Source organism: Crocuta crocuta, unplaced genomic scaffold (genome assembly GCF_008692635.1).
Source record: "Crocuta crocuta isolate KB4526 unplaced genomic scaffold, BGI_CrCroc_1.0 scaffold303, whole genome shotgun sequence".
Classification (NCBI taxonomy): domain Eukaryota; kingdom Metazoa; phylum Chordata; class Mammalia; order Carnivora; family Hyaenidae; genus Crocuta; species Crocuta crocuta.
Genome location: NW_027528276.1, coordinates 4,036,973 through 4,054,828, shown reverse-complemented (window position 1 = coordinate 4,054,828; position 17,856 = coordinate 4,036,973). Strand labels below are relative to the sequence as shown.

The 17,856-nt window shown below is 41.2% G+C and overlaps 1 protein-coding gene across 1 annotated transcript in view; it reads right to left on the bottom strand.

The window, feature by feature from the left end:
- The window catches only part of MACF1 (microtubule actin crosslinking factor 1), a 229,559-nt gene that overhangs the window by 75,126 nt on the left and 136,577 nt on the right, over positions 1–17,856 (bottom strand). The window contains exons 50-56 of the mRNA XM_077753196.1: positions 16,459–16,576; positions 13,437–13,499; positions 12,550–12,791; positions 11,363–11,492; positions 10,468–10,667; positions 6,396–6,891; positions 4,238–5,709 (exon numbers count right to left, since the gene is read on the bottom strand). Of these exons, the coding sequence (XP_077609322.1) occupies positions 4,238–5,709; positions 6,396–6,891; positions 10,468–10,667; positions 11,363–11,492; positions 12,550–12,791; positions 13,437–13,499; positions 16,459–16,576 (2,721 nt within the window). The remainder of the gene's footprint in view (positions 1–4,237; positions 5,710–6,395; positions 6,892–10,467; positions 10,668–11,362; positions 11,493–12,549; positions 12,792–13,436; positions 13,500–16,458; positions 16,577–17,856) is intronic.

Sequence of the window (17,856 nt, the reverse complement as noted above, 5' to 3'; positions counted from 1 at the left end):
CCCCCCCCCAAATCAAATAAAGAAGTTTACAGGGCTTTCTTGTTCTGGTGTTATGGTGGGATACTGAGGTCTTCAGACAAAGGCTAGAAGTTTGTGATCCCTGACCCTGGGCTCTGGGCAACCTGAAACAGGGCTGAGAACAGTCCTAAGGAAGCCCACTGCCTTACCTGTATCCCGCCATCCCAGCCTCAAAGACAAGGAAGGAGAAGACCAACAGACTTGGGTGCTTGCAACGCACCATTAAGTGAAATGAACTTCTGTGAGAACTTATGGATCCTACAAAGGTCTCCATTTTTCTCACTTGTTCTTTCTTACCACTGAGCAGTAGAGGGCGGAGTCTGAGGCCTGACCCGAAACACAGTATATAGAAATACACATCAAACTCAGAGTGCATGAAGGGCATCCAGATACTGCTCTTAATGCCCAAACCACTGCCTACTTCCTGACTGAGAGGCCACTGTGGTTCCTGGGCGGGTGTATGTACAAGGAAGGGAGGAGGAAGGGGGACTTGGTTTGAAACTCAGAATGATTTCAATTCTTGACTTATAAAACTAGCACAGGGAATTTCAAAATGAGGAAAGCCTCTTATTATCATCAGAGTTACCAGATCTTTGGCTTAAGTTTCAGTGAAATAGAGGTCCCTCCTTTCTTGTTAGTGTCCTGTTACGCACATACAACTCCTTTTCCTCAAGAAGCACTGACTCTCGGGGCACCTGGGTGGCTCAGTTGGTTAAACATCCAATTTCGGCTCAGGTCATGATCTCACGGTTCGTGGGTTCGAGCCCCACGTCGGGCTCTGTGCTGACAGCTAGCTCAGTGCCTGAAGCCTGTCTTCGGATTCTCTCCCGAAGCCTGTATCTCCCTCTCTCTCTGACCCTCCCCTGCTCATGCGCGCTCTCCCTCTCTCTGTCTCAGAAATAAATAAAATACATTAAAAAAAAAAAAAAAAGAATCACTGACTCTCTTGTTCAGGAAAACTGAATTTTCTGAAGAGATTAGCCAATGTCTTTTCCTCCAAGTTTTCTGAAAACATACTCAATATTCTCATTTGAGATTTCTGGAATGGCTGAACCCCATAAAGCCTAATGCAGGAAGGTTTGAGGTCTTTGCTTATTTAAAGTGGAAGGGGACTCTCTTCCCATCGGACAGATCCTCCCTGGATGACCAGATTCTATCATTTATTCAGAAGCAATTGAGGTAAAAGCCTTTCTGAAGAATAATGACTTTCAGTTTTTCACGTTAATTTAGGGAGGAAATAACTTTTCCCACAAGCTGCCTCTCCACGCATTTCTCAGCACTACTGCACAGTCACAAGTAAGCCGGGGCTGTCCCCAGAACTGACTCATTGGTCTATGCTGCCCATCTGCAGTGGAATTAGTCCCGTCCCAGCAGATCCTACACTTGTGTCTCAGAGACTCATATCCTCTTCTCTTCAGCAGACTCTGTGCTGAGAGGGTGATTCCATTAAAAAAAAAAAAAAAAAGGAAAAAAGCTGAAAACTTAAAGCTAATGCTGTTTTTTATGTTCATCTTCATCTCTGGTTTTTCCTTATTAAAAACACTTTGAATCTGAAAGCAGAGTCACACTTTATGAATCAGGTCTGCTGCCAGTATGAGGGAAGATTAATCCACTGCTGGGTTATATAGCTCATTAACCCAGAACTCAACACTCAAAACACAAAAATGACTCAGTCCTCAGAATGGGTCCAAAGAGACCTTCCCTCTACTCAGCCTTAGGGGGACCGTGGAGCTGACACACAGAGCTTTTCCCCTCCCATTGTTTTCACTTCCCATGAGCTCAGCTTGAGCAGAGCCAGGAGCCTGCTCCTCCCCTCCTGACCAAACAAACGCCTTTGCTGGGAGGAGGCAAAACTCTTCCCAAAGTCTTTGACTTTATAAGGCGGACCTGTGGAGCCAGGCTTCTGATTTGTACCCCCAACTTGAGGAGGAGACACACAGGGCACACAAGTTCACCACCCTCTTTCTCTCTCTTCTTCCAGTCTTGCATTTTAACACTGGAGAGAAACACACTTTGCCCGTGACCAGCCTTCACATCCAGACAGAGTATTGGTGGTAGGAGGCTTATTAGAAATCAGTGAAACAAGGATGCTATAACGAACAACTAAGCAGACGCTGAACTCTGAGCATTTCTAGGCTACATACTAGGATACAAATAAAATACGGTAACGTCCAATAATTTCTTAATCTTAATCTTCCAGCTATGTGAAAATTCAGAAAGTTTCTAGCAATTAAGGATTAACTGAAAAGGAAACGATCAGCTGTCCTCAAATCCAAACGCTAATATATTCCTGCCTATGGACTCTTTTTTTTTTTTAATTCTAGCTTGTACTTAATGCAATTTTAGCAGGCTTGTTTACTTCATTTTCTAGCTCAATGACGATTAGAAGCAAGGCACAGACTGCTAAAGGCAGACCCAATGACAGCAGTGAAAAGTAACTGCAGTGAGAAATAATACCTGCTATCAGGGTAAGGGGGGTGGGGAATGAAGCTACATACATATACACTAAGGGACACTAAACAAGAACTTCAGTACCCAACACAAACTGCACAGTAATTTAGGAACATTTAATATAAAGCAGCCCCAAATGTCTCTAATATCCTTGAGGATATCACCATCACAGAGAATAATACCATCTTTTTAATAACGTTAACCTGCACTTATAAAGAAAAACTTATGTACAACATAGTGTTTAAAAGATTAGGCAAATAAAATTTAAAATAATTCCGATGTAAACCAGAATCTAGTTTGACACAACTATTTTGGAGCCCAAAGGGATGAGCTTCCGTTTTCTAAGAAATTCATTTGGTTGGCCAGACAGTTAATTCTAAGTAACCCGGAGCCTGTAGAAGACAGTCTCTGCTTTCAAGGTGCTTACAACGGCAAAGCCAAGAAAAACACATGTGACAAAGCAAGAAAGGCCACCTGCCACTGGAATGGAGGTGCGGAAGTTTCTAAAGGAAAACGTGTGTGCTCATGGGTTTGAATCTTCCCTCCCTATCCTCTCCTTATTTGGGTCCCCGAGAATCCCCAAAATGATGACTTGTTGCTCCAAACTGCACTGTCTCCAAACACTGTAAGGAGGGTCTTCAGCCAATGTCCCACTTCAGAGCTGAACATCTCCTAAGCTGGAGATGCTTCTGAAACAGCCATCCTTCTGCCCTCAAATCTTGTAACTTTTCTCAGGACTGCAGGGCTCTGACCGGTGTCAATCCCTCCTCTCCACATGTGTTTCTACTTGAAAAAATACTGACAGGCAAGGGCTTTCGAGAACAAACGAACTCTGACCGCAGGAGTATGACTGTGTAGGTGGGAATAATTAACACCAGTGATGGAAACAAAATGCTGGAAGTAGCCTTTTCATATCCACTCTGTGCACCAAGAAGGAAAAGCAGCAGAGCGGTCTCCAGCAGTGGCGTAAGGCACTTTTTGACATTTACAACAGGGGAAACTCAGGATGAAAGGCTCCCATCCTGAGAGCCATGACCCAACACACAGTCCTGAAAGCCCCAAGCCCCTGACATGGCAAAATCGCATTTTTGAGATTTTGTCAACTCCTCCTATCTTCCCCTGTTCCTTTAATTTTGACTCACAAAATCTCAGGACTGGAAATTCTGACTCAGGCAAAGAGTTAAAACATGTTTGCAGTCAGGGCTTTTCAAACTCTCCTTCAGGTAAAGAACTTGTACTCCTGGGGGCCTGGGGTGTCATCTTACCCACATGCTCTAAGTGGGAAGTTTCTTTAAAGTGTTATGTTTTATCTCAATAATTTGTGAGAATTTTGCATTTTATTTCATAACGCATCAATAACTTTCTCCTGAATTAGGAGGGAAAGAAATCAACACTTTAGGAAGATGACCCCATATGTATCTTATGATTTCCCACATCTCAACTGGAAAACAGGGACCTGGGGAAACATTTGCTGCTGTTAAAGATCACAAGGAGATCCTCAGAGTAAGCAGTAACACTCAGACATTTCTTTCTATACCCTTAGTTGGTTGTAAACACTGAAATAAATTACAATAGAAAAACGTTCAAATCAATTGCCCAGAATGTGAAAGACTGTTTAGTCTCCAGACAGTGTGCTTTGATGGTGACGGAAGTGAGTAGCGACTCCAGGGACAAAAGTTAAGATGAATATACAATGGGTTTCCAAGTTATAGGAAAAGAAATACACATAACTGAAGGCAAAGGATAAAAAAACAAGGGCAAGGCTTACCTTAAAATCTGCTAATTGTTGGTTGATGAGGTCCACTTCGGTCCCCACGACCCACTGGAGGGCCTCCCCCTCCTCTGCCGCCGTGGTCATGTCATTGAGGGCTTTCAGCTTCCTGTAAAAGTCCTCCACACGGCCCAGCGTCAGCTCTAGCTGCTCCTGGCGAGCTCTGCTTCTCTCTGTCAGTTTGCCACACTGCTTGTTCAGGGCTTCGAGCTCCCTCTTGAGACCCAGCAAGTCCAGAGTCCCCTCTTCCTCCAGCATTTGCCGACACTCTGCTTCAGAGGCCTCAATGTCTAACCTGAGGGCTTGAATTTTGTTAAGGAATAGCCGCACATCCTCAATTTGAGACTGGAGGCTATCAGTGTCTCTGCCGATGGCACCCATGCCATCTAGCTCATCGTCCAGATCTGCCAGCTGAGAAAACATCTCTCGGACTCGGCAGTGAAACTGACCAATCCCCTCCAGCTTGTTTTCCATTGTCATGCAACTGCTGTTCACTCTTTGCTTTACTTCCAGGAACTCTTGCTGGGTGACCTCGGCTTGATGAAGAAGCTGGGAAGCATCAGATCCATCTGGGGCATCTTCTACCAGGCCCTGGGTGAAGTTCCTCAGATAGTCTACCTGTGGCTCCAGGGTCTGCAGCACTTCCTGTTGAGCTCTTAGCTTCTCCAGGTTCTTGTTGCTACAGGCTTGAGAGCCTAGAGCATCAAAGATCTCAAGTTGGTGTTTGGCCCCTTCAACCTTTTTTTCAATATTCTTAAAGCTTTCCTGGAACTCCTTGAGCCTCTGAGTCATTTCTTCAAGAGACCCTGTTTTGGCCTGTAGTTCCTCTGTAATGGAATCCATGTTCTGGTTGATCCCAGCCTTCTCATCCCGGATGTCATCTTCATCTGTTTCTGAAGAATTGATCAGAATGTCAGCAGCACTGTTCAGTATTTCTAGCAGGGAGCGGCGCTTTTCCACCTCACTCAGCATAGCCTTTGATCTCAGAAGATTGGACTCGAGCTGCACGGGGTCCAGAGTGACCTGCAAGTCAGACATCTTGACCTTACAATCTTCTATCCATGGCACAAGGTCTTCCACATGCCACTGATATTTCTGAGCTTTCTGCATACAGTCCTTGAGCCTGGATTGTCTGTCTGCAGTTTTTTTACTAAGCTCTTCCCAGTGGCTTTTGAGCTCAACCAACTGGTTTTGTAAAGTCTTCTTCTCTTCTCCAGGAGGTACAGAAAGAAGCAGAGATTCTCCCTCAGCCACAATCACCTCATAGGAGCCACTGTGTTGGTTAAGGCTCTTCTGAAACTCTTCATTCTCCTGTAGCTGAGACTGTAGCCGCTCCAATTTTGCAGAAATTGGGCAATTTTTTGCTTGCTGGCTTTGTTTGTCATCCAACCAGGTTCTCAGCTCATCAAACATTTGCTGGAACTGCTGGGTGCTGGCAAGAGCTGCCTGGAGTCTGTTCATGCGGTCAGCTGAAATGAGAAAATCAAGTTTAAACCAATCAAATCTGGACATGGCACTTAAAATATTTGCTGAGAGTATATGGTCAAATCTTAGGGGAAAGGAGACATGTTAACTGAGGGTCTGCCACAAACGCACCACACAGCTAGTCTCCTTCATACACTAGATCTGATTTAATCCTCACACCAACCTTGTAAGGTCATCTGAGTAACAGAAGTAAACTTTTACATCTAAGCTGATAAATATCAAGCTATAAACATTTCTAGAGAAAGGCAACAAATTGATGACAAAATTCTTCTGGTACAAGGCCATCATAAACAATCCTGAACATGTTCTAATTCTGTAATATGGTATAAGGGTGTGTATGCACGTGCGTGGTATAAATAAGTATTAGTGAAAGTATGTGTGTAACCCAACCTATAAGTACCTCCATGAGGATGAATCTCTACCTGCTGACAAAATTGATATTGGTGCTCTTATCTCTAGGATGATGCTATACACAGCTTTCCATATTGCTAGTGCTCAGCCAATGTGTGATGACAACAGCACTTCTCACTGGAGCTGGACAAAGGCATAGGGTAACACTAGTGTGAGTCCAAAAGCTGCTTACAGGTCACCCTAGATTCTTGGGACTATCATGAACGCAATCTTTGGGCTTGCCACTAACATCAGCAGTGTGTTTTGTACCCTAACTTACCTGCAAGGTCTTCTAAACCTTGAAGAGGCAGGGCAACTGTCTCCAAACGCTTCTTCAGTTCATCCTTGAGGTACTGCTCCCCAATGAGTACTGAGAGCTCATCACAAAGTGTCTGCGCCTCCTTAATCTCATGGTCTAACTGCTCCACATCTGATCGAATCTCACTGGTCTCCTCCAGTTGCTGCTTTACGGCCTCAGGCTGGGTGCTGATGGCTGACTGGCTACTTAGTCGCTGTCCAACTGCCTTTACCTTCTCTGATAAGTTCTGAAGCAGTTCTTGGTACTGGGTGCTTTTGACAATAGCTTGGTCAATTTGGCTGGAACGGGAATTGAGTTTGTCAGTAAGCTCAATCCACTTCTGATTGATGCTCTGGAGTTCTTTCTGTACTTGGCTGGTGGACGGAGAGACATCTCCAGGGCCTGTTAGGATGCCCTGAGCTGCCTCGTTCAGTTGCTCATGCTGTTGCCTGCGTGTTTCAAATTCCTTCAGCATAAACTGTAATAGAAACGACATCAAGATGTTTAGAGAGAAAAGACAGATCTGAAAAGTGTCAAAACAAAAACTGATTTTGGATTGTGCCAAGTAGTGCCAACTCCTTTGGAAAATAAACCAGAAAACTCCAAGGACCAGGCTGCTAGGAAAATGCAGTATCACTTATAACAACAACTGCTTAATAAAAACTTGTTTTGCAAGGGTCATTGATTGCACCTATTCTATTTCTTTTCCTTACTTGTCGTACTCTGTTTCAACATCAGCTACTAAGGTTGGCCTTGTTTTCTGGATTGGCACTCATCAGCTGTGCAAGACAAAACCTAGGCTTCTGAATTGCTGAATTGCACATCTGGAACTGGGGGTCCCTGAGCCAGATAGCTATACCTCTGGCTGGGCTTGCCATTTCAACTCTCAATACCTCTGTTTTTCCTAGTTTCTTTCTTGGAATTCCAACAGCACAAACAATCTGTATATTACAACACAGCACAATTAGATAATGAGCTTCTTCAAAGCAAGTAGCATGTCTTTTTACTCTTTTCTATCCCTTATTTCACTCAGCAAAGAGGTTAGGATTACAGGCTCTGGAGTCATACTGCTTGAGTTCAAATTCTTACTCTCTCACTCACTAGCTGTATATATAACCTTAGGCAAATTTTTGAAGTTCTTCAAATCTCAGCTTACTTATCTATAAAATGAGGAGAGGAAGTACTCATCTTGGCTATTTTAAGGATTAAATAAGATAACTTATGGAAAGTATTCACCACTTACACTATATAAAAATAAATAAGACAGGACTTTAAGGAATAACAGATGTGTAAACAATGAACTATAGCAGAATATAGAAAAAAGTAAAAACAATAAACACTGATGTGAACAAGGCACTGTGAAAGGAAGAAATAAGATGATTAATTCTGTGGAGGATGACAAAAGCAGAAGAGGGAAATCAGGAGGGCTTTGCAGAGGATGAAATAAAGGAATTCTCCTAGTGGGCAGAGTCAGACTGGTGAGGGGCATTTCAGGGAGAGTGCCTAGGATTAGCAAAGGCACAGAGTTGTGAGAGTATGGTGTGTTCAAGGAAAGGAAAAGTTACCTGGCGTGGCACAAAACCTAGGTAGATGCGGGAAGAGTGAGAAAGGAGGCTGGCAAGACAAACTGGGATCAGAAAGTGGAAAGCCTTATATACAACACTGAGCAGGTACTTGGACTTTATTCAATAGGCAGCCACAAGCCAGTGGAGCATTTTCACGTATTTAGATATGTGAGTTAAGGAGATAATTTGGTAACTGTGTAAAGGATGCACTAGACAAAGAAGCCCATTAGTAGGCTGTTGCGATAGTCTAGGCCTGAGATCAAACCTACCAAGGGTAGTAGCATTTAGAATGGAAAAGGATTAGAAAAGCAATTCTCAAAGTATTCTCCAACAGTCCTCAAGAGTCCCTAGGACCTTTCATAGGGTCCATGAGGTCAAAACTATTTTCATAATAACTAAGATATTATTTGCCTTTTATAACTTTTCTCTCATGAATATTCAGTAGAGTTTTCCTTAAGCTACATGACATCTGGTATTGGAATAGATTAAAATGCAGAAGCAGATATGAAAATCTATGAGAATGTTCTATTCATCCAGACATCAAAGAGATTTGTAGAGCCATAAAACAAGATCTCTCTCATTAAAGTTCTTATGTTCAGATAGTGTTATTTTTCATAAAAAATAAATATGTCACTTATGTTAATGTTATGGCTTTCCCAATATTATTTAAAATTAATTAATAAGTACCATATATATTTTAAATATTTATTTTTTTAAGTTTATTCATTTATTTTTGAGAGAGAGCAAGAGAGTAAGCCCATGGGGGAGGGGCAGAGAAAGAAGGAGAGAGAGAGAATCCCAAGCAGGCTCTGTACTGACAGTGCAGGGCTCAAACCCATCAATTGTGAGATCATGACCTGAGCCAAAGTCAGATACTTAATAGACTGAGCCACTCAGGCACCCCAACAAATACATATTTTTTAAATTCCTCAGTGTTTTAATATAGTAAATATTAATAGATACCAATAGTTAAACACAAGTTCTTTGGGGGTCCTCAATAATTTTTAAGAGTATAAACAGTTGAGACCAAATAGTCTGAAAACCACTGCAATAGGGAGCTAAAAGAAACAGTCCCTTCAAATACTACTCTTAGGTCCTAATTTAGGGAATGTGGTGGAAGGTAAGAAGAAATGGAACAAGTTTGGAAGAGGATATAGAACAAGAAAAGATTCTCGGGTGCTTACAAAAATGAAGGGGGAGAAGGAGGAGAAGAAGAAAAAGGAGGAGAAGAAGAAAAAGGAGAAGAGGAAGAAGAAGAAAAAATGTTCTCTGAATGATTTCATTAGAAATGATGTATTTAGCCAACCTAAATTTCTATTAAACAGTTTCTTTAAATATTTATTTATTTTGAGAGAGAAAGAGAGTGTGTGTGTGAACGGGCGAGGGGCAAAGAGAGAGAGACAGGCTCCTCATTGTCAGCACAGAGCCCAATGCAGGGCTTGAACCAAAAAACTCTGAGATCATGACCCAAGCCAAAATCAAGAGTCAGACACTAAACCAACTGAGCCACCCAGGCGCCCCTTGGCCAACCTAAATTTCTATAATGGTAGGTACTTAAATCAGTTTTTTTCTTGAGGTTTGAGCAACAGAAAGTCTTTAAATGAAGCCAGCAGATATAAGACATTACATTAAGTAATACAATCACTGCCACTGGGGATTAAAAGTAAAATACGATCAGGGGCACTTGGGTGGCTCAGTCGGTTAAGTGTCCAACTTCGGCTCAGGTCATGATCTCACGGTTCGTGAGATCGAGCCCCCCATCAGGCTCTGTACTGACATTTCAGAGCCTGGAGCCTGTCTTCAGATTCTGTGCCTCCCTCTCTCTCTGACCCTCCCCTGCTCACGTGGTCTCTCTCTCTCTCTCAAAAAATAAAACATTAAAAAAAAAAAGTAAAATACGATTCTACAATATAGTCACATCCATTCATCTTACTGCCACTGTTAATGATATTAATAATATAGTTATTGACTGTTTACCTTTTAAAAAATANGCCCGACACAGGGCTCCAACCCACAAGCTGTGAGATCATGACCTGAGCTGAAGTTGGACACTTAACCGACTGAGCCACGCAGGTGTCCCTGTCAGACAATGTGATAAAGCCCTTACAAACATCTCATTTAAACCAAGGAAACTGTAGGGCGCCTGGGTGGCTCAGTCAGTTAAGCGTCCAACTTTGGGTCAGGTCATGATCTCATGGTTCATGGGTTCCAGCCCCGCGTCGAGCTCTGTGCTGCCAGACAGCTCAGAGCCTGGAACCTGTTTCTGATTCTGTGTCTCCCTCTCTCTCTGACCCTCCTCTGCTCATGCTGTCTCTCTCTCAGAAATAAATAAAAAACATTAAAAAACAAACAAACAAGGAAACTGAGACACTGGAAGGTTAAGTGACTTGTCCAGGGTCATTTGAAATCTACATGTTGACAACAGCATTCAAATCCAGATTCACGTGATTCCCATTTCTTTGCTTAAAGCAGTAAGCTTTGTGGCTCACCTGGACCTGCTGCTTTTGTGCTGTCAGCATGTTAGGGTCAATAGACAGGGGGCCCAGCACGCCCATCATCAGTTCCTTCTCCATCAGCCAGGGACGGAGCTGGGACTCTGCAGCCTGGAAGCTGGCCAGATGATTTGCAGATTCCTCCAGCTGCTTTTGCCGGGCCATGGTCACTTCGGTGGCCCTTTCCCATCGGGAATCTGTAGAGGGGAAATGAGAGAATATGTTCCTTTACGCTCACCAGGCACTACTGGCCTTATCCTTAAGTTATGTTCCTAACCAACTACAGGAAATGACCCCTACAGCATTAAAGTTTTTTAAGTTAAAAATAACCTTCGTTTAATTTTAACTAAAGTAATACAGTTCTGTACTTGATTGTGGTAGTGGCTATATGAAACTATACATGAGATAAAACTGCACAGAACTACATACACACACACAGACATGAATTCATGTATATTTTATACAATACACAGATTATTTTATAGCCTGTTTTTTTAATTCTTACTATATTATAAACATCTTTCATGCCAATGTTTTTTTGCACACCAATAAACATTTACCAACATCATTTACAGTTCAGTATCACAAATGCAGCATAATTCACCTAATCCTTACAGTGAACAGATTATTTCCCATTCTTATCACCAATGCTCTCTTTAAAACAGACTGTCAGGTTGACTTGCCCAAGAAAGCCAAATTTCTGACACTGTGAGTAGAGTCTCTAGATCATTTCCCTAATCAGATTCAATCTCTAACCCCATTTGGGCCTCTTGCTTGCTTCTGAAAATAAACTAAAAAAAATAAGTCCTGCTTTATAGGATGTGCTGAAATTCTATATTTGCTTTGAGGACAAGAAATTTAGTGAATCTGCAACATCCCTGTGATAACTTACTGAGTTCCTCTTGCATTTCCTTCCAGTTTTCTGCTTCTTGTGAGTTAGGATATGTCATCAGTAACCCAGCCAGGGCTTCCTTTACTTTTTGGATTTTTGGAGAATTCTGTTCCAATTCAGCCAGAAAGGCCTAGGAGAGAAAATATCAGGGATGCCATGAGATTTCTGGACAGGAAAGAAATCTGTGTGTGTATAGGAAAGGACTAGAAGACTGGGTTGCAATTATAGGCTCTACTTCTGATTCTATCAGTGACTTGTTTTGTGATTTCAAGATACTTAACATTTCTGCTTCAATTTTTACTTTAAAATGAAAATCTGGGGCGCCTGGGTGGCTTAGTCGGTTAAGCGTCCGACTTTCGCTTAGGTCATGATCTCGCGGTTCGTGGGTTCGAGCCCTGCGTCGGGCTCTGTGCTGACTGCCAGCTCAGAGCCTGGAGCCTGTTTCAGTCTGTGACTCCCTCTCTCTCTGACCCTTCCCTGCTCACGCTGTCTCTCTCTCTCTCCTAGAAATAAATAAAACATTAAAAAAAAAAAAACTTAAAAAAAAAAAAAGAAAATCTAAGCAGCAGGATTTTTATGGACAACACATTGGTAGAACTCAGTAAAAGGGAATTATTAAACCCCATGCACAAAAAGTGTCAGATATGATGGTGATGATGACAACGTCAATGCCAAGGACATTTATGTAGTTGGAGGAGATGGCATGCTATGCCCAATTAGAATATAAGAAATTTTGGCAAAAAAAATTTTTTTATAGGATTTTCCATATGGTCTTATTTCTTCTTGTATTTTTCTGAGTCCTACATGCCAACCTGAAGAATGAACTGCAATTAATGCTATATTTAAATCTCCCAGGAGTTGAAAAAGGGCTTTGATGAGAATGGTTTGGCTTACAGCATCATACTGAAAACCAGATCCCATTCTTAGTGAGTTGATGCTTCTGAGGAGGGATATTCTCTTTCTGTAAGCAGATCTGGTTTTGTTCCTGAATCTTATTTATAATAATTTCTAACTTCATAGGTAAGAAAATTCTCTGGGAGAGTTTAGGCATATTAATCATTTGAAAGAGCTCCAATGGCCTGGGTGGATGGTCATGTCTCACTCTCAAATCCCAGGCTCAGGCAGGAACATCGGTACAACAGCCCCTTCCTCTTAGTGTTTGGGATACAGCTAATGTTACATAGTACCTTGTTAGATTCAGCTTGGGCTCTCACTGTTTCCGGCTTGGTTGGAGATGAAGAGGTATCCATGGCTTTCAGGACTTCCTCTTTTGATTCCAGCCACTGCAGCACTGAGCCTGCCTCCTTCTGAACTTCCTGCATTCTGCTGAGGACAGCTTGAAGGCTTTCCTGGTGTTCCCGAAGCACTCCACCCAGTTTCTCATATTTCAAGTTTACATCTGACATGTCACACTGGATCTCCGTCAGATCTAGCATCACAGAAACAGGAATCAGATTGGGAGTAGCTCTCCAAGTGTCCTCCTGAGCTCCTCATGCTAAGTTACTCATCAGGATCAGGCGTCTCTCCTATTCCTCCCAGTGAACTAGAGATTCTGTTCCTGCTAAATTACATAAAAGTTCTTGTTTACATATACAAAGCAAAAGAGCTTTCATTAATCTGCTTTTGGATTTTGACATTAGGTGTTCAGATGTACAAAGGAAATGCTAAATAAACTTGGGAAATGCAGAAGTGAAGGCAGTGAAGGATTTGGGGGCATTCTTCTGCTCCCTCTTCTCCAAACTACAGAGAAGACATGGGGCCAAGAGGCTGAAGGCTAGACTAGACCACCTCTAATGTGGCTTCTTTATGACTCAAAGATTCACATTTTTTTTAAGGTCTTTTTCTTCTTGCTCTTCTCTAGTGGTGTGATTTATTTCCTAGTACCTTTATTTCACTGGCTGCCAACCTGTTTAGCCTTTAGCAAGCTAGCAAAGAAAGGTCACAGTGGCTTCTCCCCAGATTTTTTTTTAACCCTCATACCCATCCTGGCAGCGGTTCTTTCACACATACAGAAACATACACAGATGCCAACTCGAACACTGTCCTAACACATCCAACAAAGAGGCATTCTCACCTTTGCAGGTGTGGTATCCGTTTACACTGCCTACAGAGCTTCCTACAGAGGGCAGTATGGAACCTGAGCAGAAGGACAGGGAGACAAACAGGGCAAGACAAACTTGTGTTAGGAATACATACAGGCACTGAATTTGTTCTCTGGCACTCACTTTGAGCTCAGGTACCAGGAGGTTAACACAGCACAAGACAACATACTCATGGAAGGAGACAAATCATTTTAGCTGCCAGACAACAACTCTGCTGTTTTGGCTATCGAGCGGTAGGCAGAAGATAGAAGGCTTCTAACCCCTTCTAAAGGAAACCCGAATTCCCTTCCTCAATCTCCAACTAGTATTCTTTGGACTCTGTTATAATTTTGCGAAGCAAGTTTTGGTAAATGATGAAGTCTTTAGAATAGCTGTGATGTCTGCTGTGCTCTGGAATGAGGATTTATAATAAAGCCAAAAGGCTAAACTTTAGCATCAATGTCCTTCAACATAATAAAAATGAACAATAAGTATAATTAAGGAAATAAAAAGTGGCATTCTTTTAATAAAGATATTAAAACAAGGCCTTCTTATATTGCTTCAAACGGAAGATTCTGTCTTTTCTTTCATGATTTTCTGCTCCCTTCCCCACCAGAAATTCTAAGTGCCAATAAATCTGGTTCATAAGCATTCCAATAAATTCTGCTTTTGGTTCTGTTTCTAACTACAATGTTCTCCCCAAGTTGATTCCTTGTACTTCAGGAGTGTCCCAAGTTAAATAAAAAACAGATCAGTGATTATAAAGATTATACAGAAATGTGAAGAATATTCATGATACAATGTTACATTAAAAGGTCAGAATAAAACTCGTGCACTGATTTCTTTAGAAAAAGTTATACATAAGGTATTTATTAAAAATAGTTAATTATAAAACTTTTAAATGTTAATATTATTGTATTTTCAATGAAAAAAAATGGATCAACAGAAAGATCATATTCCATTGCAGTACAGTGATGGCCAAAAAAGACTCTGGACTAGAAATTAATTAGGAGAGAGGGTCCTAGCCGAGACTGTCACCAACTTGGTATGTGAGCCTTGGTCTATGGACAGACCTCAGTGTCTTCTCCAGGATATGAAGATAATACTAGCTATCCTGTTAGCTCTCATGGAGTTAACTAGAGAGAGGTAGTGAGGTAGTGCATATGAAAGCACTTTATAAGACAAAAGGAGCCACTGGAATATTCAGGACTTTTCAGAGTTAGAAGAGAACTGTGAAAACATTCAGACTAGTGATTTTCAAAGCACCTAAGGAGGCGCTTTAGGGACTCTGTAAATGTTTGGTTTAAGTATAATATTCAGAATATATTTCTAACCACTTAGAAATGGCAACAAAACATGCATGTTCAATTACGTTGAACACCACATCTTAACCTACTAGATACAACCAATTTATACTGCTCTCAGTAGAGAATAAATAAAGATAATAAAGTAGCTCCTGTACCTCTCTGCATGTATTTACACTTCTTTTTGAGGGTCACTGATTAGAAAAGCTATAGCTCTTTGCCAGGACTTTACCACAGTCAAACTTACACATCCCCTCATACAAAGAAAAAAAACTTATGGGATGGATGTGCTACATTAAAGAAAATGACAAAGAAGGCTGTGGTGCATCTACTTAAATCAGGGTTTCATTAGGGTAGAACCCTGTTAACAAGAATTTATTACATCACTTTCAAGCTTCTAGTTCAGCTTAACTGACAAGTGTTCTGAGACTATAAGGTGAACCTTTTAAAACAGTTGTTCATCATTTCTGGATATGATACAAGCAAACAAAATTGAGAAATAAGTCAGATAACAAAGTTGTCATCCAAAAATCCTTTTTCAAATTTTTATATTCCCTAAGATAGTCTCAATATTCTCACCGGTGGATTGGATTGCATAATAGATAAATGACATAAATTTACTTATAAGGGAAATTTATGCCACCAAAATATCATTTGTATTGTTTTATATCGAGGAGTTCGATTAGATATTATATTTAAAAAGACTCTAAGGCTGTAAAACATTTGAAAAACCACCAATCTAGTCTAGAAGTGAGAAAAGTATACTGGCCAAATCTGGCCCTCTGCCTGTTTATAAGGTTTTATTTGAACACAGCCACGCCCATTTACCTATATATTGTCTACAACTGTTTTTGTGCTACAATGGCAGAGATGTGTAGTGTGACAGAGACCATAATGGCTCACAAGCCTAAAGTATTTACTACATGGTCCTTTAAGAAAAAGCTTGCTGACTCCTGATGTAGTCACACACTAATAAGTTGCTGACTTAGAGGTTTCATGTGTTGGAATATAAGAAGCACTAATTCCCTAAAATGTTGTCATTTCTGGGTAGTTCCAAGAGATCTTTACACTCCAAAAGAAAAGCAGCCATTCTCAAGAGGAAAAAATAAACTTTTCTCTTGCTATGTAAGTGACTGTAGGTGTGCACTAACAGTTTGGTAATAAAACCTATGAGATCCCAATTAACAACCAGAAAGTGACTGTGAGCTCATGAATTTGTTTGAAAGACTTTACTTGCAGCCAGAGATTATTCAAACACCTGGGCACAATCTTTGTGTCCACTTCCAAGAAGTGTGGCAGTCTTTGGTCTGTCGACACTGACCCCTAAATGCTGTGTCTCTCTCAAGAGATCAAGCTAATACCCTCCAGGACTGACTCCAATTTAAAGATAATGCACAACCGTCCATTCACATGTTTAAGAGAGTGAAAATTTGTCAAAATAAAAATCCCATCTTAACCCTTCTCTCTTCATTTAGGCCAACTAGTCTCTTTAGTTTTTCCCATCATAGGAAGGAATTCTGCAAAACGGAGAAATGATATATATAGCAAATGGGAAACAGACCAGGCTGAAGGGGAGACTGCTTTGTGGACCACTCCCCTTTGTTTTCATACCCAACCTTGATTCTGACTTTTAATAAATAAGGGGTTGTAACCACAGGCCAAAGCAAAGAATGATGTTTATTCACTACGTTTTTTAAGAACCTGCACTCACCTGTCTTGGCTTGGGAATCAGGTGCTGTGATCTCCATGATGAGATTCTCTAAAGAAGTGCCTTTACAATTGATTTCCTCCACCAAACTTCCCTTACTTGCCCAGTCATCTAGAAGATCCTGTTAAAAGAAGAGACAGCTAAATGTAACATCTGGGGGCTTTGGGACACCTGTTCTTCTACATATACTTCCTAAAGTTTTGATAAACACTGAGTGACCATCCTCATGTATTCAGCCACTTCAAGATTGATTTAGCCAGCCATTATATGGGAGAATGATATCCTGGAATATTCAGGACCTTTTCATCCATCCAATGTTTATTGAGCATTTACTGTAGGCCAGGAATCATACCTAACACTGGGGATACAAAATACGATTATGACACAGTTCCTAAAACCGAGAGCTCAGATAATCAATTGCATTATAGTGGGATAAATGCTGTTACAGAAATATAGATAGTAAACTCTGACAGCACAAGAGGAGACACACTTAACTCTGCCTAGAAGGAGGAAAGCTTTGAGTTAAGACAAATGGTAGAAAAAGGGAACAGGATGCATGTAAAGAATAAAAAGGAAATGGCAACTGGAAGGTAAAATGAGGAGCTACATATGGAGATATACAGCAATACCTAGAATCATAGGCTACACTTTGCATTTTCAAGGGAACTTTATATTGTGCTTGAAGTCAGAGCTCTAACTAACAAAAAAGACAATCAACAGGAAACAATGGCATTTACTCTAACTAGGTCATGTTGTCTCTGGATGTGGATTGCCTGCCATAGGAGCAGAATTTTACTTCTTCCAAAACAGGGACTTCATCCTAGCCTTGAATCCTTTCCTCCACAACTGGATTTCCCTGACAGTCTACTCAGTTTACCTTTAAAAAAATTATTTTAATGTTTATTTACTTTTCAGAGAGAGAGCGCAGGAGAGGCACAGCGAGAGAGGGTGACAGAGGATCCAAAGCAGGCTCTGTGCTGACACAGAGAGCCCAAAGCAGGGCTCAAACTCATGAGCTGAAGGCTGACGCTTAATCGACCGAGCCCCATGTGCCCCTACTTAGTTTGCTTTTGGCCTTAAGCTGCCGAGCAGCATAGAAAGACAGAGCTGTGAACATCCAGCAAGTTCATGCTACCTAACTACAAACTGAGCCTTATCAATTCACAGGTATCAATCCTTTTATTAATCACTCTTGATTCCAAAGAGCCACAGTTTGCAGACGATGCATCAATTCACAGGATATTTTAAATTTTTGAGGGCAATATAGTGACATCTGTTGGGCACCATATGAACAACTACTAATAAGTTCTTTAGATCTAACCACGCAGCAAGTGAGGTTTTTTAGGGTTTTTTCCTTTCCTGTTTCGTTTTTTTTTTTTTTTTTTTTTTTTTTTTTTTGGG